Source organism: Lepidothrix coronata, unplaced genomic scaffold (genome assembly GCF_001604755.1).
Source record: "Lepidothrix coronata isolate B3197 unplaced genomic scaffold, Lepidothrix_coronata-1.0 Scaffold48, whole genome shotgun sequence".
Lineage (NCBI taxonomy): Eukaryota > Metazoa > Chordata > Aves > Passeriformes > Pipridae > Lepidothrix > Lepidothrix coronata.
This window is the reverse complement of record NW_016690228.1, coordinates 3,710,541-3,732,267: the sequence shown is the minus strand read 5'-3', so window position 1 is coordinate 3,732,267 and position 21,727 is coordinate 3,710,541. Positions and strand designations below refer to the sequence as shown.

The following is a 21,727-nucleotide window of genomic DNA, read 5'->3' as shown; positions in this document are numbered from 1 at the left end:
ACAGATCTTCATCATTAATTGGTAGGAAACACTCAACAGTTATATTATTTATAGGAAGTAAATTTGGAGTGTCTTAGCGTGGACGAAAGAAACCTTAGTGTTAATCTCTGCCCGTATGTAGGGGAAAAGGTCACAACTAAGGCTAGCCAATTTTTTTTTTCCCTTTAAGGATCGAGTGAAAGGCCAGATCATGTCTCTGGGAATTCATCACCAAAATGTTACCGGATCGTTTTCTACATTCCAAACCCAGTGGGTACGACAGGCGGCCCATTTGGTGTCTGCCAGGAGTCGAAGTTCCCTTGAGGAGCGAGCCCCCCGCTCCCCCGGCACGGGCGGGGCTGCCCGGCCACCCCCAGGGCCTCAGAGGCTGCGCTGGCACCTGGCCGCAGCACAGGGCACCCTGGACGGACCGGCTGTAGGGGCAACCTGAGATCTTCCCGCAGCCTCAAGGAGAGAGGCGGCGTCCGGAGATGGGGCGGGGGAAGCGCCCGCCCCCTTCCCTCCTTCCTTCCCACCCCCGTGACTCACCCGCCCGCTCCCGGCGGACAAACTGCCAGCGCCGGAGTCACCGCCCCGTCCCGGCACTCCCGCGGGGCCGCACCACTGCCCTACCCGAGCGGCCGGGCCGGGCGCTGCCCCGCGGGACGCGCCACCCCGCAGCCCTCGGACAGCCCACCCAGGGGGGCGGCGGGGCAGAGCCCGCCGTCCCTCCCGCCCGCGCTGCCCCTCCACATTTCCGCCACCTGGAGAGTGTCCATAGAGAACGCCCATGGAGACTGTCCATGGGAAACGCCCATGCAGCATGTCCCACCGAGGGCCAGCGCCCCCCGCCTAGCCCCGTGTCCCCCGCCCGGCCGCCACCCCCGTCACCCCCCCGGCCCCTGCAGCTGCGCCTGCGCCCTCCCGCCGCCAGCTCCCCCGGCGGCCGAAGCCCCCCCGCCCCGCCGATTTGAATATGCTAACGAGGCGGGTAGAGGCTGCCCTATGGCGAGGCCAGGAGGCGGTCACGTGGGACAGGGACGTGTCCTTGAGGGGCGGGGCCCGACCTGCCCAGGCTGCCTTAAAAACGGGCGGCGAGTGAGGAAGCGCCTCAGTCAGAGCGAGAAAGTGCTGGGGCGGCGGGGTTACGGCTGCTCCGCCCGAAACTTCTGAGTAACATCAACAGGGGGAGGGGAGGGCGGGCGGCGGTGGAGGAGGAGGAGGAAGGTGGTGGTGGGGGGAAGGTTAGCCAGCAGCGCAGCCCTATCCGCCTCTCCCTCACAAACCAGCCTGTGTTGGGCTGAGCAGGCCCCTCACACAAAGGAGGGCAGGGCAGGCAGGGCTGCCCCCCCTTCCCCCCCGCCTCGGCAGAGGGGCAGCGGGGAGGCGCCCTTCCCCGTGCACAGCACTCACAGCCACTTACTCCTCTCCCGTCCCCCGTCTTCTCTCTCCCCCTTTCCCCCCCACCCCGCCCAACGGTTCTCCCTTCAGCCCCCTGCCCGCTGTCCATGTAGCCGCCCGGCCGCCGGCCCTCCGCACTATGCCCATCTTACTCTTCCTGATAGACACGTCCGCCTCCATGAACCAGCGCACCCATCTGGGCACCACCTATCTGGACATAGCCAAAGGCGCTGTAGAGACTTTCATGAAGGTACCGGGCTCTGCCTTGCGAGAAGAGGCGAGAGAGAGAGCGAGAGTGACTGCGTGGGGAGGGGAGGGGGCGGCAGGGAGCGGGGGGCTGCCTGGGCCGGGGGCGCGGGGAGAGAGCGGGCGAGTGCGTGTGTGTGCGGGCAGGGAGGGAGGGCAGGGCCGGGCCGAGCTGAGCCGGGGGGCTCCGGCGGCGGCGCCGCCTCTTGGCTCACCCTCTGCTTTGTCCCCCGTGCCGCAGCTCCGAGCCCGGGACCCGGCCAGCAGGGGAGACAGGTACATGCTGGTCACTTTCGAGGAGCCTCCCTACGCTATCAAGGTAACCCCCGCTCACCCCCCTCCTCCTCGGCCTCCTTCCGGCCCCGCCGCCCCCCGCCCGCCTCGGCCCAGCTGCCGGCGGTCCGGGCAGCGCGGCACACACGGGCTCCGGCGGCGGCGCTGACATCAACATGGCCGACGCTTTCCCCTGTGCGGTGTGTGCGAGCAGCAATGAACTGTGGGGGATATTTATTCAAGTTGGGAGAAGTGACAGCAACTCCAAGGAGAGTTCGGCTGCGAAGGGGCGAGCTGGCGGAAGGACCGACTTCAGCCCGGAGAGCCCGGACTCGGAAGGGGACGGCACTTCCCTCGCCCCTCCGGGGCCGGGAGGGGGAGGCGCACCGCGCGGGGGAAGAGGGTGGTGGGTCCACATGACAGAGGAGGGTGAACCTGTTGGAAGTCCCTTCACAGTGTAATTGGCTTCCATCTGGAAAGCGCTCTGGGAGGGTGGTGTAAATACTTATAAGATTTTGGCACCGGTGACTTCACAGAAATTTGTCCTGTGGAACAAAATGCCTGTTTGATAGGTGGGGAACTCTAAGATTTAAGAGGAGTGCATCTTTTTAGGCTTTTTCGACAGCATTAAATATAAAGTAACTTCTGTTTTATTAGCATTTGTAGTGAGCTGTATGCAGTGTGGAAGGCACTTTGTAGCCTAACAGGAAAGTAAAACGTGTATCTGCAGAATAAGCCTTCTCATGTTTCTCTTTGCAGGCTGGCTGGAAGGAAAACCATGCAACGTTTATGAATGAACTGAAGAACCTTCAAGCTGAAGGACTTACAACTCTTGGCCAGTCCCTAAGGACAGCTTTTGATTTATTAAACTTAAATAGATTAGTAACTGGCATAGACAACTATGGGCAGGTAGGTTGACTGTTAATAGGTGCAAATATCTTATAACACAAACTTCCCAGAGGTAGCAATTAGCTAGTTGTCCAAAGTGGCATCTTCATGAAATACTCAATATGGGGACTTCTTCAAAAATAAGCAGAGCTCAAATAGCTTGAAGAAATAGTCAGTGATCATAGTTCGGTACTCAACTTACCTTTTTTTAAATTCAGTTATTCCTCAGTTTTTAAGCTGTGACATAGCCTCGAAGCTGACATTCTCAGTTCAACTGTAACTTTTTTTTTCTGTATCAAGTCTGTGTTCAGTACCTTAGCTAAGGAGCCTGATATGGTTATGAGAACTTTGCTTTCTCTATACAGTGCTGTATAATCAATTAAGTACAGTTTGGGAGATGAGCCATTTTTGTAATAACACTACATGTCCAAAAGTACTAGAAGGAGCATGACTTTTTGAAAACCATTTCTTTCCAGTAAGTCTACCACAGCATTTCTCTGCATATCTGTATCTTTATAAACCTGCCTGTTGTACCAGAGCCTTGAGAAGTTGTGCTTTTTAAATATCTCTAATGCAACTATCCCTTTAAAGCAGGACTTCTGTTTGGGGTGGGCCAACATTCTTTTGCTCATCAATATGAATTGCTAAAAGACAGAAACTGTAGGTTAAATGTGTGCATTAGGAAGTGTACCGAGTTCTTTCTGGCACTGGATCAAAGCCTGGATTTGTTTCGCTTGAAGGATGTTATTAGTATTGGGCAAAGTATAACATGTATTTTTCACATGGGATGTACTAACTTGAATCTGCCCTTTTTGGTTGTTATTCTCATGTAATGCTTCCTTCACTATCTGAGGATTAGTTAATAATATATAATGGCCAGTCTTCGCGAGCGAAGATTTGGGAAAGGTCATTAACCCTTCGAGCCTGCGCAGTGGATTTTTTTTTAGGTGAGACCCAGAGACCCAGCGTGCGCTGAACTGAGCCCACCCTTTAATCCTGAGGTTCATCTGCCGGGGCTGAGCAAGCTTGGACAGTGGCAGTGAGGGTCTCAGGACGTAGGTTTGTTTAGAGTGACCTTCTCTTAGATGGATTGCCTCACAGGGCTAATGAGCTCCATCTGCCTGGGGGGGCTGGTTACTGCTCTTGGTATTTAACATGGAAACGTGGTTGTGAACATAAGTCCATTTCTTCCCCTCCCCTTTCCAGTCTGTGCAGAGTCTGTGTGATAACATGCCACGTCTGTTTGGGAAGTAAATTTGTCATGCTGCATTGTAATGCTTTGCCACTAGATGATCAAGTGAGCCTAAACATTTTTAAAATCCCAATTCAATGATGAAATTAAAAAAAAAAAGTGGTAGTTCCACACATGGCTATATTTTTTTCTATTACCATCTGATGTCCTCATACATCTGTGTGTAATCTTCCCTGTATTTTGATGTTTTTGTTTAGTTATATGAGCTACACGAATCTTTTTGAACAGTTAACCACTGTAGGCACATACACAGAATACTTGCTCTTTCCTGTTGCTACTGGTATTTATTCTAATTCACATAAAATAATTTGCTCTAAGTGAACCAGTTGTGCTCAGCTACTCAATCAAGTGGGCAGTTGAGTTGTCATGATTGTTTTAACTCACAAGTAGTGTTCATTACTGCAATATTCCCTTTTTTCTATGAAGAGATGACTTTTATCTGTTTTGGTTATAAGTATCTCTGGGCTTGAACTCACCCGTGCTTATGCATGTTTTTTGCTCCATTCCATATGTGGAGCTGGCTGTTGAAGAGGTGTTCACATGTGCAGTCAGGTGACTAAATAGAAATCCTAACTCTTTTTAGTGTCTGCAAAAATAGATGAATATATTGCAAGTGCCAGGTCATCTGCTGCTGAAGTCACAGGTTCCCATTTTGGCTGTTCTAATCAAAGTAGAATTTTTTTTTTTTTACATAAATCAGATATAATTCTGGAGCACTTAATTGGTCCTCCAGCACTTGCAGGGTGAGATCCAGGGCTGTTAACTGTCCAATCACATTGGTCTTTGAGTGCTATGTCTTTTTATCCTGTCTTCCTGTTGTTCATGTCTACTACCTAAAATTGGCTCCAAATGAATGGGTATTTAACCATAGTCTGAGAAACTTAAAAATTCAGGAAAATTGATCAGAATCCTCACTTGAATTTGAAATAGTTTTCACTCAGAACATCAAGTGCTGATTCTCTTTTTTTAAAGCACCTGCAAATATTAAGATCACAAAATAGTGGTTAACTAAAATACAGCAGGCAGATGTTTGAAGAATGATTCTTAGAGTGGGAGGAGATAATTTTACAAAAAAGTAACATTTAGACTCTCTTAGGTGTGGTATTATGTGACATAATAAATCCAAACTTTTATTAAGCGCCTTTTTTTTTGTGGGAAGTCTTTCTGGCTTAAGATCTTTTGACTAACTTTCTTATATTTTAGTGTACTGACAAGCTTCTAAGATATTTGCCAAGATCCACTTGTTTCACGTTTGAATTGTAAAACAGACTTTTCTTATACATGCAAATGACAAGACATGATACAAGCTTGATGGGATTCTCTGGTTATGTCATCCAGCAGTGTGATATTTTGTCCCCCTACTGAGTATGAACTTTTTGTTTGAATGGCACTGTGACTCACTTTACTTGATTTCTTCCAAAGTCAGCCAGAGTTCTCCATCAGCTGACATCCTGAACAAGAGTGATGGCTGAACGGTCATTCTGAAAATGAAGAAAATCTCCTGCTTCGTATTTTCTTGCAACTTTAATATTTGGATTTTTATTATAAGTGTTTATCATACTACTTAAGTAAATAAGTACTGACTCAGTTACTCAAAGATTGAGTTATCAAGTGGTCAGATGATCACTGTGTCTCGCATTTAGATCTTAAAGGGACACTGTCAATACATTTAGATTGTTAAGAACCTGGAAGATTTTTTTCAAAAGCTATTTCTACTACTAATGCTATGTTATGACTTTATAAACACGTTATCTTAGGTAGGATTGGTAGATCCAGGTTTTTGTGAAGGCTTTTGTCAAGACAAAAAGGTTTTGGAAAGTACACATATTTTAAGGTGGCTGTTCCTTTAACTTTTGCAGCACTTTGAGATTGATAAATTCAGTATTATACTGCTCGAATCCAATAATAGCTTTTCCCCCCATAGTATGCTTTGTGATGATTATGATAGCAGAAGAATGAATGTTCAAATAGGGTGTCAGCTTTTAGCCTTCGCTAAAAATAGCAGTCCCTCTCACCTTCTGCATTTTTATGGAGTGCTTAGGAAAAATACAGGATTTGGATGTCTTCAGGAAGAAAGCAGTTTAAACACATGAATTTCAGGAAGCGTTTACTGTCATACAAAATGTTGTACTTGATTAGCCCAGTTTGCACTTAGCTAATTGACTTCTCTTATTTTTCTCCAGTTAAGCTTCTCCATTGTTTTAGGTAGTCTGAAATACTTAGCCTTTTACTAGCAGATTTTTTTTTTGTCCTCTTAGAATACACTACGCCTTACAACTATGGTTTGTTCACCAGTACATGTATAGTCACAATTTAACTAAATAGTTTTGAGTGAAGTAAATGTGCAGTTTGTAATCGTTGATAGAAGGGTTAAATACTAATAGATGTGTTTCTGTGGAAACAGAAAACATGGAAAAGGTAGCTACTGTTACAGTAAAAATGTAAACAAATGATTGAAATGAACTGTCAATGTACTTCAATTATTTGAAGTTTGTAGTGAGATTTTGAAGATTAAGCACTGAATCTAAGGTAGGTAAAATATACGTTTCAATAGAGTTTTGATATTCACATGCAAAGGACCAACACAGCACTGACGAAACTAGAATCTGACAGATCTTCGAAATTGCTAAAGCTCTGATTTTCCCATACCCCAGGTGTTTCACCTTGCTCGTTGTTATTTGTGGAATGAAGGTCTCCTATTTTTTTTCAGCAGTATTGCATAGAATAAGCTTTGAGAGGCTAAAATACACTTAGATAAGTGGATTTCAAAGTGATAGAGTTGATACATCTAAGCGTTTTTAGAGATTTTATTTCAGGGTAAAATTTTGTTTTAATACGGCAGATAGAGTGTTTTTCAATAACATAAGCTTTTTATGAGCTTTTTATTCCCTTAGAGTATCTTGCACATATTCTTCAGCATTGTAATTATTATTGATACAGTAAAATTGTCTTAGATATCAGTTTGACTTTTAAAGAAATTTGATGTAAAAAAAAAGCACATGCTAACTTAGTTGTTTTGCAACAGAACAGTCAACCATAATGCTTCTGTAATGCAAGTGGACTTAATATAAGTATTTTTCAATCACAGTGCTGCCTGGAGTTAGAGTAATACATGAAACACTTGTTTGGATGACTTACCAGGCTGTGTGCAGTCTTGGTGAAAGCCTTTTTTTTTTTTTTTTTTTCTGCAGTGCATTTCACATATGAACAGAAGCATAACTAAGAAATATTGAGACAAACTAAAATCCAAATGGAATTCAACTGATTAAGAGTATTTTGGGAACTTAAAAATATGCTGAGGGCTGGAAAGAGATATTTCTGATCTGGAAGTTGGAAGGTATTCTGTATTGTTGGCATTGTTTTAAACACCTTAAGTTTTTTCCAAGTGTTTTATTCATACCACATATGACCATCAAACAATACAATCTTAGGTTAACTGCTACTTCATAGTTCTCTCTGAATATATGGTTAGACCCATTCATAGTAGCTACAGTAGCAGAATTGCTGATGTGTTCACACAGTAAAACTTAACATTGGTCTGTAGAGATCAGCATGCTCTGCTGTAATGACTTAAATACTACAGTATTCCAAATACAGGTAAATAGCATACCTAGGAGATCAAGTCTAATCATCCTTGTAGGCACAAGAGAGCTTTAAGTCGTGTGTTGTAGGCTGACTCCTTGCTTGTGTGCTTATCCATGTCTAGGATCTTCTGAGCTTATAAAACCCACAACAATCACATGTGAAATATTGTCCCCTGACATGGACTGCATTATGTTTTTACAGTGCTGTTCTGTTTTCTTTAAGTTGTTGAACAATTTTATTTTCCCAATAGGTTTTTGAGGATTTTTACTGGATTTCCTTGTTCTCAAAAGTCTTTACAGCATGGCTTTTGTCTTGGCATTGTGGGATCATAAACCCTGCACTGAAATGGCCTGTGTTGAGTCTGCCTCCAAATTTGGAACCAAAGTTTAGGTTAGCATTTCCTGCTTTGTCATGTTGGCACAGTTGCACGGGCAGTTTACTTCCCATGTTGGTAAAGGCAGAGTTTTGCACTTCTAGAGTAGTTCTGTTCTTTTTTTTTTTTCTCCCATTCCCCAACAAAACCAAATGGGAGTAGTAAACAAAAAAGCAAGCTTAAGCATGGCAGAAGTATATATAAGAAACAATTTCTCATAGTCTTTTGTGGAATACAAATGGTTTTAACATACACCTATATCCCTGCTAATGTCAAAGAGCTGTATGTGAAGTGCAGGTGAAAGCTGTTCTCACTTGCTGCATGATGAAATTAAGCATATTGGTTTGAATTTATACCTTTTAGGCCGTAACTTTAAACATGCCATCTTGTCCACCCTTGGAATCTTTGTAATTTTTAGTTAGTTTTGTTTTATAAACACTTTGAATGAGAGCTACAGCAGGCACTCTTGAAGTCTATTTTCACATTGTGAGGTGGAACTGCTTGCCGTTCAGCCTTGCTAGCACAACAAAACTCACTGAAAGTCTCAATAATAAGTGTTCTGAAAATCACATTTTTAGTTCTAATCCAATGTATTTTTTTAAAGAATTTAAAACAAGCTTATACAAAGTACTTTATTTTTTCAAGTGAAAGCAATCTCATCAGTCTGTTCCACTAGCAGAAAGAAGTGGGCTACTTCATCATGTTCTAAATGTGCTTTGACCACTTTTAAATACTAAGCACCTAAAGATTCAGTGTGATTTGGAAGGGGCAGTGCTTTAACGTGCTTTAATTGTGGCTTTGATTTTTAGGGTGTCAGATGAGCACAGTTGCACTGCCAGAGCTTAAGCAGATGATACGGATATCTGTCTGTGGCTGATATTCTTGGATTCACTAAAAAGTCATCAGAGGAAGTCTGAGGACAGTTAAGAGTACCAAAATTTTATCTCTTGGCTTGACTTTCTGGAGCAGTTTATTTGCTTCAGGTCATTATAGACTCCTTGGATATGCTAATCTTTGTTATTTGGGTGCTCCTATAGCTGAAGTGTATTTGCATTTCATCACAAACAGTTGTCAGAGGGGCAGCACAAATACCCATGGATAATGAGCCAGGAGTTTGATTATCTTGTGAAATACAAGGTAGTTGGTTTTTTTGGTTTGTTTTTTTGTTTGTTTGTTTTTCTAGTATTTGTCATTGTTTATTTTCTTTAAGGTTGTTTTCACTTTTCTTACTAAATAGTTACTTTTAGTCTTGGTTTTCTGTTGTAGACAGTCCATATCTCTGAAGGTTGAAGGGAAGAACTGTTACTTTTGAATGTGTCTGAGTTTTAATTCAGCTGAGGCTCAGTTGAAACTGTTGTGTGTCTTGAGAGCTTGCTTGCAATTGCTTTTTTCTTCAAGTACATCTTTTTTTCCCATCTACATGTGACTGCTACTGCCTGTGGAGAGTAGGGTGTTAATCTTTCATTCAGTAGTAATGTTTTACTTCCCAAATATTTGTTTGTGAAGCCTAGCCATGAGTAGTGTTTTACGATATATTATCTGAATACACTATGCATTTTGTCAAGCTAGATTGAACAATTTCAGAGTAATTATCATTGGAATCAATTTAGGGCACTGACATTCTATTTTAATGCTCTGTATACAGAACGAGTGAAAAGTGGCCATCTCTTTCTACCCTTCCCTGCCCCCCCATCCCTGCTTTGAATCCCAGAGTGCCAACTTGATTGTATGCATCTTTTGTAAGACATCTTCAACTTAGATGCCTTCTCTGCTCTGGAACTTACAGCCTCTCATGTGTTGATAGTTGTGCCAAACTTGCTTCAAGTTGTGAGTGTGACTTTATGTAGTAAAGTAAATCAGTGAGGGATCAAGTAATGATTGATAAGATGGATTGTGAACTCCGGTGGTTCAGAATTTTTTCTAAAACAGCTAAGTTGTTCCTGCTGTATTGGTGATAAACTCAAGGAGGGAATTGTGGGGGAGTCAGGAAAGTTACTCAGAAGAGTTAACCTGTGTTTGTAGGTCAATAAGCTACTTTCAGTCAGCTTGTCAGTCCTCTGGATTGTTGTTCCCCTAAAAAGGTGTGGAGATTTTTGTACAGAACTGTCTTTTCCGATTGGTGGTGTGTATTTTGGTTGGGTTTGTTTGTTTTTGGTTTTGTTTTTGTTTTGTTTTGTTTTTTGTTTTTGTTTTGTTTTGTTTTTGTTCTGGTCAGTTTTTGTGTGTTTTCCCTACTCACTGTGCTGACAACTGTAGGACTCATTACCCTTCTCCAGTATATGGAGAACAGAGACCTGGCTTAGCACTGTGAACTGCACTGACTGAGCCAGGACCAGCTATGTAAAGTCATTGCTGTGAAGCAGAAAGGCAGCTGTAATTAGGGACTTGATCCAGGACTTGACAAGGTCAGTTATATTTGGAATAAAATGTTCAAAAATATTTTTAGGAAATATGACCAAAATCATCATAAATGCTGAGTCTTTGGACTTTAAAGTTATGTTTGGTATGGTTGATTATAAACTTTTTTAAAAAAAATAAAATAAAAGCTCAAATATAACCTGTTTTTAGCAGCTTGCATCTACTATATTCACTCAGACAACTTTGAAAACTGCAAGGATTTGTTGGTCAATTAATCCAATTTCAGATGATTGAAATAGTGATTCAGTTACTAATCTGTAACTAACTGATAAAGTGCATATTTTTCTTTAACTGACAATTTCCATTACATTAAAAATAAGGTCCAAGTTGTGATCACAGTTCCTTTTGCTGCTTATGTAGTTCAATTAATTTAATTTGAGAGAGCTAAAGTTCTTTCCTTTGCGAGATTAATATATACCTGTCATGTAAGTACTTAAATGTTCCAAATGTTGGTGGCTTTTTCCTCATTCTAATGCTGGTTTTCACTGTCCATTTACTTGCTGCAATTCATTATATATGAAATATGTTCTATGTATGTTTTCCCTTTTTTTTTTTGAGACTGTCACATAATTGTGAAAGATAGGACTGAATTGTTTTTGAAACTTAGCAAGGACCTTATCTGAATTGGAGCACTTAGAAGTTAATCAAGCAGTTATCACTTATATAATGTGATATTTAAAACTCAATTAAATCTGTTCTTAAATGAAAGAAACAGGACAAACCTATATACTAAACTGTAGTTTTTGAAATTCTGACTTACTAATGTTGAGACTTCTGTGATTTAGGCACGTGAAGACATCAGAGTATCTTGAGGCTTTAAGCTTGATGACTAAGTAAATTCTACCACGTATTCATCATTGTTCAACATGAACAGTCTTAAACTGTTCCCTTGACACATGCCTTCTGTCTTCACATGTGCACTATTCGATATGGAGATTTTGTATTCCAAATGATCAGTTCTTGCATTGAATCTCCTTTTCAGACTGCTTTGAGTTGCCTTTTTTGGTTTTTTTGCTGTTAGTTTTGGTTTTGTTCCTGGTACAGACTTTTTGAGAGAATTCCAAAATGACTGAAGTTGCACAATTAAATAGTCTTTAAGCAGTACATTCAGTGCCAGACTTGGAAACCCAGAATGTGTAAAGTTATGAGAATCTATAAAAATGATATTAAGCACAGAATTTTTTTGTTACATGTTTCAAGATGGATATGCAATGAAATCATTGCCTATACAACACACACTTGCAAACTCAAGCAAAGCTAACAGCTGATATGGTTAAATATATTTCCGTGATTTTTATTTTTGAAAATGGGTTTGTCTTTTTTCTTGTGCAGTTCAGATGTTTTGTCTCTGTAGTATTTCTAATTGTAGAAGTGATATCTAACTGGAGCTTTGATTTTTATTACAGCTCTCAGTCTGGGCATGGCTAGTGTAAGATGGCATATGTTTGAAGGATCAGTAGTTAATCAAAGCCATAAATAGTTATATTTTTGAAGATTTTTGAAAATAATGCTTAGGACCAAAATACCGAGAAGCAAATTAATTTTTTTAATCCAATTTATTTTCCCAACTACCTTAAATTTCCTTTTCATAAATGGAACTTAGGTAACTTGTGTTATGGAAATAATGGTTGTTTCAAGAATTCTCCCTTCATTCTGGTTTCTTTTTTTTTTTTTTTTTTTTAAACCTGCAACTGATTTGTTCTAGTTGCCTGAAATACAGAAAGCTTCATACCACTAAATGTCCTAACTAGGTGTGGAAAAATTTCCATCTACTGCTGATCTGTAGTGCCAGTAAGGGATGAAGCAAAAACCATGTAACTATGTCGTAATCCTTCATAGATATTCCACATAAGAAACTCTGATTGGTGCGTGTCTTGGGTGTTGTGGTAACTCTTAAGTGTTTGTAATGTAGTTAACTAAAGAATTCTCTAGAACATGGAGAATTAGTTTGCCTATAATAACCTTGCTGTAGTCTATAGAGAAGGGCAGCTGTACGTAGCTGAATTCAGGTTCTGTAATCTCTTCTCCTCATGGAGGAAAGATCTCTCTTGGTAGCCGTCATTACTGTAAAATGACTGCTGTTGATACCTTGACTTTCACAGTGTGAATGAGTGCAGGGGAAATCGTAACTATTTGAACAGCATTTTCCATTTCTTTAGGGAGAAAGATGGTGGGTAACTGGAAGTATGAGTTCAGACCTTGATAAATTCTAGCAGACTTTATTAAAACTCTGTTTTCAAGGTTTTCTCCAAAAGACAAAATGAATGTTTATGGCTGAGCCTTCCAAAAGATGGGTAATTGGCAGCAAAATGGAGAAGTGGAATGATACAGTGTGTTCTGCCCTGGTGCCATAAAACCATGAACCAACTGTTGGATTAAACAGTTAGATTAAGAAATTAGAGTTCAGTTAATGATTACTTCTTCTTTATACTTATGCAATTACATTTAGGGGTTTTAGGTATACAGTTTTGAGATGGTATGCAAACAGAGCATGCCTCAGGTTTATCCTGTTACTCAAATCACCTCATGAGGATAGGTTTTGTTAACTTGTGCCCCCTCTACTGGCTAGTATTCCAATTACAAAGTAAAATACAAGTTTACGTAGATGAGGTTCCCTCTGATATGCTGTTTTGGCCAAATATCAATTTACAAATGTTCCTTTTATGCAGGTAAAACTACAGAAAAATCCGTGTGAGTTCTCATTTGTGAGAATCAGTGGTGGTGTTGAGAGTTGGTGTTTTCATAGTACATAGTTACTGTTATGGGCACAGTCAAGACTTCAGCAGTTTTCTTTCCCTCATCCCTCAGTTGAAGAGATTTGATGTCTTTACCCACCCTGTGTGTGTATATTGTTTTTTCTATAGAGGAGTTAGATCCTTATGGTTCTTGGAACTACAGAGGACTATACTTTGGACTTCTAAAAGCTGCTACTATCAACCTGCCTTGCTGATGGTCATTTTCCCCTTGAGATGCAGAGCTCTCTTATTTTGGTTGTAGTAAGGGGATCTCTCAGATTATTTTTAACAGGTTCTTTCTGAAACCTGTCTGTGGGTGAGGTAGTATTCCCAGCTGCCTATCATGAAGGGAAGGCAGAGCAGAAGTCCTCGCATCTTGGATACTGCAGGGAGAGCTAGAAGATTTCAGTATTATAATAGAAAATGTTTCTCCATACTGTACATGTTTGTGGACTAGCACTAATAGTAAGATTCCTCCTGCTGTCCTTCAGCCATTTCAGAAAAACACTGGGCGTTTTTTCTTGGTGGTAGTGTAATTTCTGGAATAGGGCTTTCATTAGGTTGTTTCTTAAGATTGCTGTTTGTGACTGATCTGGTGTCTGTCTTTCCATTAATAAGGCATCAAGGGAGATTTCTGGTTTACATTAAAATCTGTTTTATGACTTAAAATCTTGGTAATAGATTTCAAAACACTTATCCTGTGTAAAACTCGAACTGGTTGCTGTAGCTTTCATCAAAGTTTCTTCTGAGACTTATGAAAGTGATCTTGAAATACCTCTGCTGTACAAATATCTGATCATCTACTACTAAGACAGAATTGCTACCACTGCAAAACTGTATTATATATTGAATAATCAACAGCATCAAGGGAATATATCAATCTTTATGGACAGCAAGACAGAGATGAGTTAGAAGCTTTCTTTGTGCATGAAGTCTGTCTTGTCAGATCTTAATCCCGTACAGACAGAATTCCAGTATGTTCTTCAGCTCTTACTCATTCAGATTGAAGTCACAGAAATCTCTGACATGAAGATGTTCCTGTTCAAGGAGTCAATTTCAATTCTAAAACAGCCATAATAAGTATTATTTTTATCATGCAGTTTCAGCCACTCGGATAACACAATGATAAATTTAGAGGTGCTGTATTTTTCAGTCTGGCCACAGAATTATGGAGCTCCGTGTTTGTGACTTGGGAAACAGTTGTGTGAAAGCATAAAATACAATTGGTTCTATAGGTCTTCACAACTATATTGATTGGTTTTGCAGGAACAATAGAAAACAGTCAAAGCTGCTGAAAATGTGAGTAGGACAAGTAAAAAGTTGCACTAGGTGCTACAGCTCTTACATAATTGTACCTATATGTACTTGACTGATAGTGTTCTGCTTTGAGCAATGAAGGGGAAAGTCTAAAAATGTTAACCTATGTCTTAGACACTTTATGATTTTGCTAAAGTGCAACTGAAGTTTCTAAGATACAAAAAGTGAGTGAAAACCGTGATTGATTTGGACTGTCTGGTTTAGCTTGAAATTCAAGTTCAGTGTTTTGGTATTTTTTTATGCTGTTATCAGTTAAAAATAGCTTTAAACCTAATAATTTTGCTGTCATTCTTACTTTTAGATTTCATTTTAAGCTATTGTTTTTGAACAGTGGTTGCTCACAGATTCTCAGGAGCATGTATGAGAATGTTGACCTTTAAAATTCTAGAAAAAAAAAATTATTGAACTGAAAAACTGATAGTGCACTTTTGTATTTCCTGGTCAGATATCTGAATTTACTGGCATTTAGGGCTGATCCTTCTGAAAATGAAAAGGCTCTGCTGAGATAATATGATGGGAAATGGATGTGCAGTACAACTTCTGTTAAATTTTGTGATTTACTGAAATGAAAGTGTACCTTTTGGAGGTTTATTATGATCTCAAAATGTGTTTTTTCCAATTATTAGTAATCTGTTAAAAATATACACTGTATTTCAGTTCACATTTATTTTCAACTTCTAGCCTTTCTTGGGCATGAAGTTTTTGTACCACTAAATATTTTTTTTTTTACAGTAGTTGCTTGTTGAACACATCACTTTTAGTCTCTGATTTGGTGTGTTTTGGTTATGTTTCTACCCCATCTATTTCTTGAGGTTTTCAGCACTTCTGACTCTGAAATTACTATTTAAATATGTGCATTGAAATAACAGTAGTCTTAAATCAGTCTTCTCTTACTGCATGTACAATATTGTATACTTGCATGTGTAAGGTCAAAGTAGCTCTTGAATTCCTTTATGTGTACACTTGGAAGAAGGAAAAAAATCATGCGTGTGTTAAACCAGTCATGCTGGAACTTGATGCTAAGCTGACTTTCCAATGGAAGTGAATTCTTAGTTGTGAGAGTCTTAACTAGGCAACAATGTGTCTTGATAGTAATTTGATACACTCCTGGCTTGATCTGAGAACATCACACAGGTTGAGATGGGATGGCTGTGCCTCTCACTGTGATGCCTGGTAAGTGGTGTGAAGCTCAGTGGTGATCACAGCTCTTTGTTTTGTATTATCTGAGCTACTTCAGCTGGAGACCAAAGAAATGGCAACCAATGCAACTGAGTTGCTTTGTGATTTGGAACGAGTAGTTGTGAAGCTGTCTTAATTGTTCAAACGAAAGTGTTGTGTAACAGATAAGTTAGTTTTAAGGCTTTGAATATCTTGCTTGTTCTTTTCTTAGCCAAGCAAGCTTGCCCTGATATTGATGCTGAGTTTTAAATAACTTTGTTCCAAAAAGAGGGGTGTGGGGTTTTTTTGTTATCTTGGTGCCTATCTGTCTTTGAAAATGTGGATTGTAAGTGAAAGAAAAAGTCCTCCTTGTACCATGTTACAGTACTTGGTGGTTGAACAGGATCATCAGCTGGGAGCTTCCTAGTACGTACTTTCACCGCTGCTACAAACCTTCAGAAGGAAAAGCAATTTACTGAAAAGAATTTGCTTTTGAAATAAAACCTCATGGTGATTAGTTAGTTGTCCGAATAAGTTGTGAGCAGGCTTATTATTTACACCTTGTTATCCTGAGCTGCTTTTCAGTGCATTGCAGCATACCTGTGAGTTGCCAAAGAGCTGGTAGTGTACACTGTCACCCAATGTCACTGCATGTCCAAAATAATTGGAGTGGACTGAATTGGTTACCTATGTGTTTACAGTCAGTAGTGCTACTATGTATTTTGAAGAATATGATATTTCTAAGATGTGTAAATTCCAAGTGTTATATTTCTAGAGGAAGAGAAATGGAAAGCGATTTGATTACTGTAGAATTAGATTAATTAGATTGATGTAAAGTTCTCAACCAATCATTGACGAAAGAGCTGCAGTTTAGTTAAAAACATTGGTAAGTGTCTGGAATTTAGTTTTGTGACATTTACAAAATGTCTCTGAGTTTTGAGAGCTTATATAAATAAGGGGATTTTTTTTTTTATAAATACTTGACTTACTCCTGGTTTTGTGTGCCTTCATAAAGCAAAGGTGCGGAGCATGGTCAGAAGAGTCCGTGGTGTTCTTTAAAAATTAATGACATGGAAATTTTTAGTCAAAAATAGTAGATCCCAGTAATGGGCATTTTAACTGAAAAATCTTCCTGATACATTCTGTTTCTGAATCAACTCTGAATATGAGTTGATTCTTAATATGCTGGTGATCATCCTTTTTACAGGTAGAATGCTTGTGAAATTATAAAAATCAGACTGAAGATGAAGACATTTCTCCCTCAGATGAGTTTCTTGGGGGAGCTGAAGTTTAGAAACTCTTGTTTCTTCCCTTATGATTTTATAATCATTCTAAGAGCAAACTGGTTAAATTTAAGGCTAAAATTTTAGATGGGTAAAATTGAGAAAAAGTATAGTTGAGAAATTAAAAAGTTCTTAAAGATAATGAGGAATATCCAAGTAATAGGGGTTGTCAGAGACTAAATTTTTAATACTTAATTTCAAATAACACCACAATATTGACACAGAGCATTGCTTATGACACCTTAATATAAAAATCTTACAATCTTTATTAAATGTAATTTAATTTTTACACATTTATTAGCAATAGGTTTAAAGTATTTTTATGTTCTGTACTTGTGAGAACAATGTTCTTTTCCTCTAGTTAGAAACCCTTTCAGTAGTATTTCAGTGCAATGTAATTAGCTTCCAGCTGATGTTTTGCAGTTGTGGTAAACTATTAGTTGGCAAAATAACGTACCATAACTGTTTTTAAGAATTAAATAAGGCTAAAAATTCTTATGAAGTTATTTTAATTAAATTGAGTTGGTTTTGAGAGTCCTTAAATTCTTTTAAGTAGTTGTTTAAATTGGCTTATGAACTAGCTTAGCTTTCATAGGAGAGGTTGATTGTCTTGTTTTGATTTTATTCTTTATAATTTTTGTAGTAATGGCATGCTATTTTAAAAGAAATTAAGATTTTTCACTAAGGTTTGAAAAAATATTGAGCAAATAACTTAATTTTTTGTTGGCATACAATAAACTGATCACTGTAAATGTGGTCTTGCCACAGTAGTCAAACTGCATACCCCTCACCGAATATATTTCAAATTGTTTGGTAATATTTCTATTCTAAGCACACAATCAGTAGGTGATCCTTTATATTTAATGGGTTCTAAAAAAATGGATTTTTCAAGGCCTTTTTCTTAAAACCTGTTAGCTCTCTACTAATATTTTTACAGTCAGTTGTAAGCATTCATGAGCTAGTTTGTCTTTATAAGCAGAACAAGGCTGTGGGTGTAGTTATATTTTTCTTTGTTTTCTGAAGAGTGAAAACAAGGCTTTGATCTTGGCAAGAGAAGAAGGGTAGGACTAACTAGACAAAATATTATGGTGACTTTTATTCAGTCCATTTTTAACCCTAGGTAGAGTGGAATGTGCTACCTGGTCTTGGAGTTGATATGTGCATGGATTACTTTGGAATTCTCTTTTTCAGGAGGGACAGAAAGCTCCTAGAATACTGGCAGTAGGAAAAGGAAGTGCCAGTAACTGACCAAGTCTTTTTGTTACAGCTGGGCTAGTGGAATGTCATGGGATCATAAAATGTCTTGTCCTGTATGTGTTTGTCTTAAATGATTCGTATGGAAAGTTTATCTGTTTTTTTAAGTATTTGTTTCTGAAGTGAATTTTGCATGTTTGATTGAACCACTGTAATCAAAATGTAACTGATGCTATTTATGTCAGTGTTAATACGTAGAGTATTAGTTCTTAACCCGGGGTCATGATCCCAGGATACTGTGCTAATGCTTTACTTGGACGCACAATAATTAAATCAAACAAAATCAACCCTGCAATAGGGGGAATCAAAAGTATATGTTTTGAGGGGATGGTTGCTTCTCCTAACAGCTGCTAGTTTGTCAGAAAGCTACAGTGCACATCATTTGTGAAGTGCTGTGTTACCCACTTTTGCTGTTAAGTAGCTAACTTTTCATGACCTAACTGTAAAAAGACTCAGAAGTCCATTGCACTGTACTATATGTAGTATGTGAGAATAAATACCTCGGGCTTCATTGTTTTGTTACTGGGTATCAGTGGCATTTAATGACTGAACAAAACTTTATGAATTTTTTACACCATTTTAAGTGAAACTGCTTTTTTTTTCCCTTAGGGTCGAAACCCTTTTTTTCTGGAGCCAGCAATAATTATTACAGTTACTGATGGAAGTAAATTAACCACTACCAGTGGGATACAGGAAGAGGTAAGGTCTGACCTCTGTTTACAGCAATGTGTACTAAACATGGTGTTACACTACTGTTTACAGTAGGAGCATAAATGCTCATTAATAGCTTAAACTTGCATGTGTTCTGCTTTTAATTTAAAGTATTTTTGTGCAACAGTACTCCAAAAAACTGTGTAATTTCTTACTTACATCATGTGACAGAAGTCTGTGATACAACTGTTTAGTTGTATCTGTTTAGTAACCTAGGTTTGCTATTTCTGTCCAGGGAGTTCATGGCTATTCAGATGTTGTTAGCAGAAGAAATTGATTTCTATAAAGTGTGTGTGTCTTTGACTGGTCTAGATATTAGTTCTTTGTGTATAGATCCAAGTTAACAAACTGATTTTCCAAAGGATGAGGTCACTAGAGAGTGTGTGAAATGTACCAGTTTCACACTGGATTCTTAAAAATATCAAATCAGTAGTCCTTATAGTCCAAGATAAGAGCTGAAGAAATGTATTTCAAATTAAATCTGTAGAGCAGTTTAAAATCAAGATCTTAATGTACTGGAGTACCCGCTCAGACATCTGGCAAACTCAGAGCTATACTGATGCACTGAACTATTTTTAAATTACTGACTGTTCTGAATTCTTTCCTTAAAAAGATGGAAGTCACTAGGGATAGGGTTGGTCTGGCCAGCTCAATGCCCATTCCATGCAGTAGTAAAAAACCCCAACCAAATCAAAAAACAACAAATCCCTAAGATCGTTCCCTTTTCAGGGAAAGATTAATATCGAAAGGTCTGTTTTAAAACTTAAGAGGAGGATTCAGTCTTTTGCTTGTGCTACACCACATTTGACTATACAGATTAGCTTGTCATACATAGCTGTTCATTACTTACTCAGATTTCTCCTAATAATCTATTATATTGCATTCTTACAGCACTTACAGAAGTTGTCTGTATGAAAAGTGGTATTTGAGTGTTTTTGTAATGTATCTGACTTAGAGGAAGAAAGTTGAATGACCTCATAATTCTATGTGGACTACTAACAAATGAGCATAGCCAGTAACTGAAAGGGAATTCCTGGATCCATGATAACAAGTAGGTTATATGTATAAAAACTTCGCTTCCATCATATTTTTTTACCCAATAAGCTATTTTCAGCTTAATCTGGTGATTGAATGGGTGCGGTCCAAAATACCAATAGAAGACACTGAAGTGTCACGCTATTCTACAACATACAGTGGTGTTAGCAGCAGAGAACTGTTCTGAGTAGTCTCTTAGCTATGTTTCTTGAGGAGAAGCATCTTCTTTGCTGCCGGATGACTAACTTGTGGACAGTCTGACATGGACAGTCTGGGATTACAGACACCGAGGTGCACAGAGGTTAAGCAAATGACATCTTGGTGGAGGCTGAGAAGTTTGTTCAGCCTTTGGTGGAGAAGGCTGTAGTGTTTCATCACCATTTGCAACAACTTAAAGGGGCGGGGAGCCTGGCTTTTCTTGGAGGTACACAGGGCTGAAATGAGAGGCAGCAGCTGCAAATTGTACAAGAGGAAATTATGATTGGATATCAAGAAACTTTAACTATGTGGGTGATTGAACACTGGCATAGGTTGTCCAGTGGTTGTGGAGATAGTAAAAGCTGAACTGGACAACGCCCTGAGCAGTCAAAAGGCTCTGGACTGTACAGCCTTCATGTGTCCATTCAAATGCACACAGTGCTATGATTCTGTTACATTTCCTTTCATCTTGTTCGTTATCCAAAATGATTTAGATAAGAAAGCTGTATTGTTTGTCATAAGCTCTTTTACAGCAAGAGTCAGGATTTCTTTTTTGTAGCCAGCAAGGTTTTTTTTTCCTACCTTTTCCTTTAAATGTGGGTGCAACTTTCTTACCTTAGTCTTCACAGGAAGATATTTTCTTAGGCAACCATTTGGTCATACAGTCACATCTTTAAACTGTTTTAACTTATGTTGAGAAAAAGGGTTTTCTGGTGACTGCTCTAATCTGGTAAATTTAGGCTTGGCTCATGAGCAGTGCTGACTGGTAAGTGCAGGCTACACCTAGAGTTTTAGTATGATTGTGACATTGGGCCAAATTTGACGCATAATTTGCCAGTTGTTCAGTTATGTTCTGGAAATGCAGAATCTGCTTTAATGATAGTGAACTACAAATTTTTTTTTTTTTTTTGGTAAATAAGCTGATTATAAGACATTGTCTTCGGGAGGAATGGGAAGTGACCATGGCTCTTACTTCCTGCAAGACAAAATACAAGTTTCTTTGAGTGCTTTTCCATATGTATGTACTGGGTATGTGTTTCATACCAAGCAATGGAAGTGATTTTATTTTTTTTTCTCTTTTGCTATAGGTGTACTGGTAGGAACATTTTTAACAGTATCAGAGAGCAGAGGAACAAAGCATCAAAGGGTGCTTCTGTTCTTCAGGGCTCATTTTTGGCTTTTGTCAGTGTGTATCCTACTGGTCAGAATTTTTCTTAGTGTAGCTTGTGTCCTTTACAGTTACCTCTCAAGTGGGGCTTGCAGAAATGAGCAAGAATTAGTATGGTAATGCCACCCTGGAGATAGAGAAGTTTGTCGTTGCTCTTTGGTTCAATAACAAAGCTTTTCAGTCACTTTCAAATGTCTGTTTTGTTCTTCGGGTTTGACTTTGGGAAGGTTTTTCAGAGTTGGAAGTGATTGTATCCCACTGGCTATGACAGGTCTTTTTACTACTTAACATCGACTAAGGCAGTATATTTTTAATTCTTTTAAGTCGTGTACAAGAGAACCAACAGAATGTTGGGTTTGGGGTTTTTTTTCTGAAAGCCTGTGAAGCCAGTATGGAACCTGGAGGCAGGTTTTCTCAAACCTTTGTCATTCAGTTGAACATTTGCGTTCTTAC

At 39.4% G+C, this 21,727-nt stretch overlaps 2 protein-coding genes across 4 annotated transcripts in view; one reads left to right on the top strand and one right to left on the bottom strand.

The window, feature by feature from the left end:
• The window catches only part of WDFY2 (WD repeat and FYVE domain containing 2), a 95,284-nt gene extending 94,448 nt beyond the window's left edge, over positions 1 to 836 (bottom strand). The window contains exon 1 of the mRNA XM_017815019.1: positions 744 to 836. Coding sequence (XP_017670508.1) covers positions 744 to 797 — 54 coding nt within the window. The 5' untranslated portion in view covers positions 798 to 836. The remainder of the gene's footprint in view (positions 1 to 743) is intronic.
• Positions 837 to 1,061: 225 nt separating this feature from the next.
• Positions 1,062 to 21,727, top strand: part of INTS6 (integrator complex subunit 6) — a 40,787-nt gene continuing 20,121 nt past the window's right edge. For 2 of the 3 annotated variants that reach the window (XM_017815082.1, XM_017815081.1), the window contains exons 1-4: positions 1,084 to 1,630; positions 1,868 to 1,945; positions 2,659 to 2,808; positions 18,772 to 18,861. In XM_017815082.1, coding sequence (XP_017670571.1) covers positions 1,520 to 1,630; positions 1,868 to 1,945; positions 2,659 to 2,808; positions 18,772 to 18,861 — 429 coding nt within the window. In that variant the 5' untranslated portion in view covers positions 1,084 to 1,519. Of the gene's footprint in view, positions 1,631 to 1,867; positions 1,946 to 2,658; positions 2,809 to 18,771; positions 18,862 to 21,727 lie in introns of all 3 variants that reach the window. The other variant, XM_017815080.1, reaches the window with a different exon arrangement.